This window comes from Trachymyrmex cornetzi, unplaced genomic scaffold (assembly GCF_001594075.2).
Source record: "Trachymyrmex cornetzi isolate Tcor2-1 unplaced genomic scaffold, Tcor1.1 scaffold75, whole genome shotgun sequence".
In the NCBI taxonomy this organism is placed as follows: Eukaryota; Metazoa; Arthropoda; class Insecta; order Hymenoptera; family Formicidae; genus Trachymyrmex; species Trachymyrmex cornetzi.
In genome coordinates, this window is record NW_017300081.1 from 1405456 (window position 1) to 1414791 (window position 9336).

The 9336-nt window shown below is 37.5% G+C and overlaps 1 protein-coding gene across 5 annotated transcripts in view; it reads left to right on the top strand.

Annotated features, from left to right (window-relative positions):
* The window catches only part of Rim (Rab3 interacting molecule), a 63698-nt gene that overhangs the window by 28605 nt on the left and 25757 nt on the right, over window positions 1-9336 (top strand). For all 5 annotated transcript variants that reach the window (XM_018518451.1, XM_018518447.1, XM_018518446.1 and 2 more), the window contains exons 6-9: window positions 1953-2172; window positions 3868-4060; window positions 8230-8437; window positions 8785-9036. In XM_018518451.1, coding sequence (XP_018373953.1) covers window positions 1953-2172; window positions 3868-4060; window positions 8230-8437; window positions 8785-9036 — 873 coding nt within the window. The remainder of the gene's footprint in view (window positions 1-1952; window positions 2173-3867; window positions 4061-8229; window positions 8438-8784; window positions 9037-9336) is intronic.

A 9336-nucleotide genomic window follows, 5' to 3' on the forward strand; every position in this document is an offset into this window, starting at 1 on the left:
CCGCCACTAGGGATGACTTCCAGGGGTACGCGGGAGAAGGCGGCAGACAGAATGAATCGGCAATTCCCCGCGGTACTTAATAATTTTATTACGTAAAAATACAAAGCAAATCATCTTTCGCTATATATTAATCGCTACACATATATCTAATTGTATGTATACTTACATATACATATATATAATATGTATATCTGTGCGTATGCGTGTGCATGTGTGTGTACGTATCTGCCGAACGGTCGTGCGTATCAAATAGGGATTGATAAGCTGTTTCTCCTTCTGATTTATCTGATTCTTGCGGCTTGATAACGCATACATTATTGTTACTTTTCTTCCTATTCTTTCACGTCCTTTTTGCACGGGATTTGATTTTTTTTTAAATCCAACCGTTTCGCGCTAATCCAACTTCAAGATTAAACTTCATTGGGGACATACCGTCCATACTTAATTGTGTTTAGGTTTCTTTTGAATTGTCTTGCACTTTGCAAAGAAAATTATCTTCCCACGCCCTCAGGGACACATTTATGTCAGAGTTACCATGAAAATAATGCGAGGATACACACAGTTACATAGAGAAGTAATAAGTTTTTCTACGAGAAGATCCTCGTCTGTGACACGCACGTCACGCGATGCGACCGATCGGCAGAGAATTGTAATAGACTTTATTTGTTCTACTTTGGACGGCTATGAATCGTGCACAGGTATATTTTTATCTATACTTCACTCAAGAATATACGCGTACACACATACAACTCCCACAAATATCTCCGCATCTCAAGATCCTCCGTTCGCTCGCATATACACATTATCTGGATATACGCATAGACCCGTAGGTACTTTTTATTAATTGGAATGATGACGCTGCAGCCAAAATTACATTTTTGAGATTGGGATTGGGTCTGTGTTTCATATATTTCACTTTCGTGTATTAAGTTTTCGAACATTCCTATCTTTGGCATCCGTACGGTAAGCGTCTAGATTTTCTTTAAATTTCAAGAGAATTTAACTTTAAGAGGAACTAAAGATAAGTTTTTTTTTTTTTTTAGGAAAATCGAGATAGCGTATTGTTTTCCGCAAATATTACGGATGTAATTCAGTTTATATGAATGCGATCTTACGGAGGCCAAATTTGTATTATTCGTCCATACGATAATTTTTCATGTCTTTTTGTGTCTCGCCCAGTTTTTTGTGTAACGGATAAAAGTCTGTTATTTCTACCATTAAAATCCCGCTGTCCTAAGAAACAGAAAGCATCTCAATGCAGAACTTTAGATGGACATTTTTCCAAGAAAAAAAAATTGTAATTACCGTTATGCACGTACGCGCACACGTACACACACAACCACACGATCCCTGCACAAATTTACGCATATAGTCATACCTTTTAGCGTCTTTCGCCAATCGTGTGACAGTCGTAGGCAAATTCAAACGTACCGGTTCTACTTAACGCTTCTCAGACGTCGTCTATCGCACATTTATCGCGGGCAAGCTTGCACCGCTGCCTTATCTCGTTTCCGTTAGGTATATCGCTACACACAAAACGCACACACGAAGCTGACACGCGAAATCAAAAAGGGAGAAACACCGGACAGGACAGGACTAGGAATGCAGGGCATCGCAGGGAGATGTATTCGACTCGAGCTAATGACAGGATAATCCCCGATTCAATGGTCTCGTTTTCGGTACGTAGATCGGACTCGATTGCCGAAAAATGAGACACCGTGAAAGAATAGACAAGGACGCGTGCGCAGAGAGAAGATCTCAAAGAAAAACCGCGAGAGGATACGCTCTTTTCTCTCTAGGGAGGTGGGAGAGAGAAGCGTAGTTAGAATTAAGGGTTTACGATACATAAAAAAAAAAAAGAAAATCCGCGCACGCGCTTTTTCGTAGACAAGAGGAAAAGGAAACGAAGGAGAAAGAAAAAAAAAACACGAAACGTTTTGGATCTACTGTAGGGAAGGGGTACTACCACCACACGGGAGGTCCGAAATCGATGTCCAGTGGTGGGCGTAGGCACAACGGATTCCACAATGGGCACCACGGGTCGGGCGCGGGCATGACGGCCGTGGAGCATAACGGCCACCATCCACCGCGAGAGCCGCGAAAAGAAGAGAGCACTCTCGTCAGACGGAGCTTCCGAAGGTGTGGCGACGAGTGGCGTGCCGACAGTAGGAGGTGCGTTTCAAGGAGGCTGACGATCGTGTGCGCCGCTTTTTTTTTTCACTTTTTCGCCGATCTTAATGAGCTTCCTACAATAAACTATTACTTGAGTTTTTAAGTCTTATAAGAAATTAATCAATCACAGTCGAATGTGAGAAGAACAATCGATTATGATTGGTCAATTTCTAATAGCTTAAGACTTAAAGCTTAGGTAATGATTCATACACTTGGTTTATGCTTTGGTCCCTTAAAATTCTAAAATTCAGCCAATAGGGCTGCCAGTCCTAATTGGTCCTAACTGAAATCTGTATTCCATCGGCTGAATTTTAGGATTTTAGGATTAAGATCGAAGCATAAATCAGGTATTATTGTAGAAAGTCCTTAAGGCTGAAGCACAGACTTCTGCATAACGCATAAAGCATAAAGCATAAGAAAATTAAGTAATCAGAATCACAGGTCGATATTCATAGTCTATTCTTGTACTTAAGACTGTACAATCTTAAGATGTCACGAACTGATTAGGTGGCCATCTTAAGACATTAGTTAAGGTAGTCTTGAAAGATTATGAAAGGAAAGAAGACAAGGACTATGGTTGGTTTATTTTCTTATACGTTATGCGTTATGCAAGAACTGTGCTCCCACTGCGATAAAACGCGACATCGTATCGCAAACGAAAACCGAAAATGTTTAACGAAGTCTCGCCGCGGAGTGTCCCCATCGCACAAGTTCGACGTCATGAAATGGCTTTTTTTTTTTTTAATTTACTGTAACACGGAAACGATGCCGTTATTGACTAAGAATACGCGAAAATGACAATTATCTTTTACTTTTTTATTTTATAACTAAAAAATTAGAAAATAATCGTTTTATAGTTACATTTTATAATTAAAAAAATTCTATATAAACATTGAGAAATTGAATATAAATATAGTATCTATTATTGAAACTATGATGTAATCCTATGCGCTTTACTTGAAAAGTTTTTCATGGATGAATGAACTTTTACGATTGGGGATTTTCATCATTACACTTTACAAAATCGCTTTAATTAAAGATACCGAAAAGACAAATATTCTAATCGGGATACGTATTCAACGCCTCGATTTAAACAAGAAATAGAAATAATAACGTAAAGAAAGTTGCGTCGTTGGTCGAGGAACAATGATGATATATTTGTTTATTTTGTCGTATTTAAAACGTATGAATTTCTACTGCATCAATATACATAGTAATTAAAAGTAGTAAAATATCTCGGTAAAATATTGTTTATGTAATCAAAATTTTATCGGAGAATACATTGAATATTCGAATTCATCATTGTCATAGTGTAATTCTCTCCTTTAAATTATATTAAGAAATTAAAAACATATTTACACTTTTATGATGCGGAGAATGACCACATCTGACCGAATTTACAATATTGCTTTAATTGAAGATATTTTAATTAAAAAATGAAACTATAGAAAACAAAAGTTCCTGACCAACAATCCGGAAAAACGATGAGAAATCACTTGGAGGCGAAACATAAGCCGATATCATATATGTGAGTTGTGTTGTCGTGGCGGATCACACTTCGAGCTCGATCACTCGGTCGGATCAAATCGTGAAATCGGAATCGCGGCGGCGTGATACGACAAGACAAACACACGCACACAGGCACCAACCACTTATCGTTCTCGTGTCTCTGTGTGTATGTGGCGTGTCCATCAGGTTCACGGAGAGAAGGGGGAAAAAGACAGTGCGTTTTGACGGTGGGACCAATGTCGGCGGCCCTCAGGAGGAGGAATGGTCTTGGGAGGCCGATCGGCAGGGTAGCCAAGACAGCGCGACCAAAGACTCCGGGATAGACACTTCTAGCACCTTCACGAGCAGTGAAGACAGCAACAGGGGCGATCTGCCCAAGGTACGGGGCCAGGTTACAAACGAGTAACGTCAACCGGCTCGAAAAAAAATTAATAAATAAAAAAAAAAAGAAAATAACTTTAGAGAACGCTTCTCGAGTTGTAGAGAATTGTAGATCGGAGTTGATCTGTTGATCGGTGATGTAGAAGGCGGAGTCCTACACACGCGCGTGGATAGACAAGAGTTTAGGAACAAATCGTATTCGCCGGTGAATCGAGTAAAAGGGGTTTTTTCAGCAGCGCTTTTTGTTGCACGATCGCGTCCGATCGGGAATAAAAACGGTACTTCATCTCGGCAATGATCACTCTCCTCCGCGTGCGATCTCCAGGCGCCAATCGCGTCGGATCCAAAATGGAATACGTCGTCCAAAGTGGAATTACGATTGTTTTCTTTCTCGCTCCTAGCTTCGATAGTATAGCGGAAAGGTACATTGGAGAGGTGGCTTGCTAATTGATGTAATTAGCGCGCAGCACTTGTAATTAGTTACTTTCGGATTACAAATATGTACCGTGTGCCAGGAGAGCCGAAGTTTCAGGGAGTGGAGAATTGCGCAATTGATCGCGCTGAGACCATTGATACCGATCGATGTGTGAACTGAGAGAGAGATATATATATATATTACACACGCCGTAATTACGAAATTATGTTTGAACGTTTGATTTTTTTTTTCATCCCATCTGTGCTGACAGGAGAGAGAACCTCTTTTGCTCGATTAACCTTAAACTTCGTGCTTAAAGGCTTGTGTGCTTGTGTTCGTTTCGAGGTTCGTTTGTATGATTTGTATCGGCTTTCTTTGTACAACTTACAGTGTTGACATAAAATTCAATTTATTTCCCGAAAAGCTGAAGTCACGGAATATCGTTCACTTTCAACTTTTAAATTGACTTATTGTCAAATAACCGACTATGCTATTGGTCATTTATGCACACACATTGATGGAATTAGTAAAAAGACAAATATTTTTTACTGGTTGCCATCCACAGTATTCTGTGAATTCAAAAATTTTAAGTAGAAAATTATCTTCTGTACAATTCTCTTGCGTCAGGCTTCTTTCGATTCCATTTCATCGTGCCTCTTTTACCTAAAATATGCTGTAATTTTCCTCGAGTTTCGCAATGACATAGATTTAATAGCGACGAAGAAGATTTATGTACTTTTAAATAATGAATATAATTTCTGACATTCATTTCTCTTTTACGCCACTTCCAAATTAAGATACGGTCGCCCAATTAAGTTTTCGTGAGTTATATTTAATGTATAAAAAGTTGCAGATAATCGATTCAATATTCGGCGTGTAAACTCTTCTGGCAATATCCAAAGAGAGACAAAAAATTATGTTATTATACATAAAGCTCATTTTGCTATTTTTATTCATCAATATAATATAAATGTATGCGTCTGTGTGTGTTTGATTAATAGTTGTGGAAATAAAATATTCTATATAAACGAATCAATACTCAAATAACGAAAATGGATAATAAATAGTAATCACGATTTAATTATAGATTATTGTATCTTCTTATTAAAAAAAATTTAGGAAAATTTTATTGAAATCTAAAACGAAATAAAATTACATAGCCAGTTATAAATACTTCATGAAGATGATTCGATTTGATATCTATTTTTGTCGGAATTAGCAGAAAATAACATTGATCGATGCTTTCAATCTTCCAGATGGAGGAGGAACGCTGTAACGATATAAAACTTGATTTCTTCGCAGTTATTGACAAATAAATAAAGATCTATTTATATCGTTTTAAAAATAAATTATTTAGAAACGTTAAGAAAATTAAATAAGTATTAGACATGCTAACTATTGCTAATTATAGAATATCCGTGAAATATTTTACGACTGCAGTTCTAGATTTAAACATTTTTGCAAAGTTTCTGTTCGAATGGACGAAATATTGCGTGCACCGTTCATTGTTCGATAGACTAAGAAGATAGGCTGCAGCGATCGCGGTCCAATTATACGAAGCAAATAACCAAGATTAAATTCCCTGGATAAACAGTCGGCAATCGGGTAATTTATTTGGCAACGACTTACGTATCTCTTGAAGCAACTCGATCGGGATCAATCTTTTTCACTCCTATTTTCCAAACAAGTCACGTAACTCGAGGCTTACTTCTATTTTCTCGGAGGCAAAAGTGGAAACTGATTGCGATGCGTGAAGGCAAAAACGAGGAAACTAAACACTGTCGAGCGCGATTGATTCTACTGACTTTCGAATAAATCGAAGGAGGAAGGTACGGGACTTGATGATGCGGGAATTAATTTGTGCGATTATATCCGATCGATAATTGTGTCGCGTCCTGGCAGACGCAGATCTTATTCAATAAAAATGCATTGCGATATTGTATTTTTGTTAACTGTGTATTTTAGTGACTTAGAAAATTTCACGTGATTCTTTCGCGAGGCAAATCACGTCTAAAATGATCCAATTAAAGGATTGGCAAAGTTGCCAGTTCTCGAAAGAAAAACGTTTCTGTTTCATAATTAATCAAATTGGATCGCGGCCAAAGGATATCGCAACTGACGAGACTTGACGACCTCGTTAGTTGTCGTCGATCAGTTCTGAGCAAAGGATTTTTTAATATCTCTTCAATTATTACGATTTCGAGCAGTTATATAACTGCTGTACTATTGAAAGAAGTTTCTATAATACTATTGTTTAATCACGAACAAGGAGCTTAATTGTCGTCTGGTATTTAATGTTGCTAAGCATTGCGTTTCGGACATATCTGACAGGAAGTTCTTTCAACTTGCATTACAACATGATCATAAACATTATTATTACAACGATTAAAATTACTTTTTAAATATTTTACTGGCGTAAAAGTAGAAATGGATTGTAAAATGGTTGAATCTATTAAGAAATTTCAGAAATTTGAGCTTTTTTCGAGAATATACGATTGATTGTGTAAACTTTACTTTCTAATTTTCCAGTAATGTTTAGCATTGCTATTGTTAAATCCACTATAGTAAAAAAAATGTAATAATTTTACGAATAAAAATTTGAGTTAAAATCCTGTCTTACAAGACTTCGGGCTTTCTATGAATCTCGTATTAGATATTGAGAAGCTCAACATTTGATAGGACAGAAGCCAAAAAGAGGCGAACCCCTTTCCCTAAAGTAGATCCACCTGGTGAATCGTGTCGTTCTCAGATAGAAATACATCACGCTCAGGATTTTTGCGCAATATTACGCATATTGACGACCACGCAGTGTTATTTGCATGTCTGCAATACATGTATATCTATAATTTTTTCTAAGTTTTCCGGGGATCTTTGGACATTGAAAAATTGGACAGGTGCGGGATGCATGCCGTACAGAATGCCTACGTATTGTAATATTTGCTAATCACGCATGTAGCGCATGAAGCAATGGCCACTATTCGCTTTTATATGTTTCATGTTACAACAGCATGGGTTGCTTGTTCTAAATTTTCCGACGTATCCAGATCGTCGAAAATCATAAAGACCACTGTTTTCGTTGAGAGGATAGCGAAAGGTTTCGTGAAAGTTAAAAACGTGAAGCTTTTACTTGTTAGAAACAACTTATTTAAAGTAGTCAATTAAAGTTGTTTCCATTTTCTAATTAATTATATTGTTCTTTTTTGTATATCGACATAATTTACCAATTCGTATCCTCTCAAATCTTATGCTAGTTTCAAAATTATACATTTGTATCTTACAACATTTTTTAAGCTCAAGTAGTGCATTCCATGCAAGAGAAATGTGTTGCAAGACGCAAAGCATTTCTCAATACCTATTTGTAAACTGATGTGTGCTGCAATTGTTTTCTATTAGTTGTGTTTTAATTAGTAAATATAGATCAATAAAATGGAAATATGTCAGGATACTGGAAACCGATGAAATTATACAAGTTTCTTACAAACAATGAGTTTCTAGAATGTGATTTGTAACTAATTACTTTTACAATAAAACAACAGTATATTTCATAATTATATTAAGTCATACTGGTTATTAATTAATGTCACATAAAATATCTCGAATTTTATTAATTTTCTTATGTAAGCACATTTGGATCTATAACTTCTGGATTAAGATCAGACCAGAATCCGGACTATCATTCCATATGTATAGTTAATGGTTTATGAAGGTATGACACTCATTATCAGTAAAGAAATACTGTCCGCGCTCCGTAGCATCCATTATCCTGGCAAGCGAGCGAGGACGGTCAGAAGATCATCGGCCACATGGTTTTACGAAAATCGGCCGGCTCCGGAAGCTGTAGTAGTATACTCGGACTAAAAGTTGTCGGTGGCAAGCTATTAGAAGATGGTTCCATGGGTGCTCTGATCGAGAAAGTGAAAAAGGGTAGCACGGCGGACGTAGAAGGTCAACTTAGACCCGGTAAGATTATAAAGTTCGGATCAAGCAATTCGGAGAATTTTTTAATCGTCCGGGTCTTATCTATTTACGACGAAATTATGATAATACATGATGATAAACTTTGTTACGGAATACTGACTATAAATTTTTGTCGCTCTGCTTCAGAAAAATCATAATCGGAAATTGATTATTAGTTTTGCATTAATTAATAAATTTTGTCGTGGTAAATCCGTACTTTCAACTTTGACGCTTTGAAAGCGCACGGCTTGTCGACAGCACTCGTAACAATCGCGAGCAAACCGTTTCCGTTCCCACGACCGTCCATAAGAACGAATTGGACGACGCTCGATCCCTTGCGGCTGTTTCAGGTGACGAGGTGATCGCGTGGAATGGAAGGTCCCTTCAAGGCAAAAGCTTCCGGGAGGTTTACGACATTATCGCCGAATCGAGGTTGGAGCCACAGATTGAGCTCATAGTTGAGAGAAAGTTGTCGACAATGGGCATGGCGCCTGCAGGACCGGGCCCATCGACGCCCATGACATCCAGGAGAATCGTTGCTCAAAGCCAATGGAGACAGAAACACGAAACCATCTCCGGACCTCCGACGCCGCACCACAAAGGTGACTATACACAGAGCACGTTTCGTTTCCGGCCGTCTTCCGACTTGATTTCGCTTCTATGTATCACAAATGTCGTGATCTAGATTATTCTATCACCGACTCGTTTCGCTCAAACTCGGAATATACTTGTAACATATTTTTTTTTATAAAACTCTAAATATACTTATCATTAATTTGGTATAATATAGTAGTCGTGCATGTGGGCTTTTAGTATCGAGCGTTATTCTAATAAACATTTTAATAAGCGTTATAAAAAATTATATATATGTATATATATATATATACATATATATATATGCA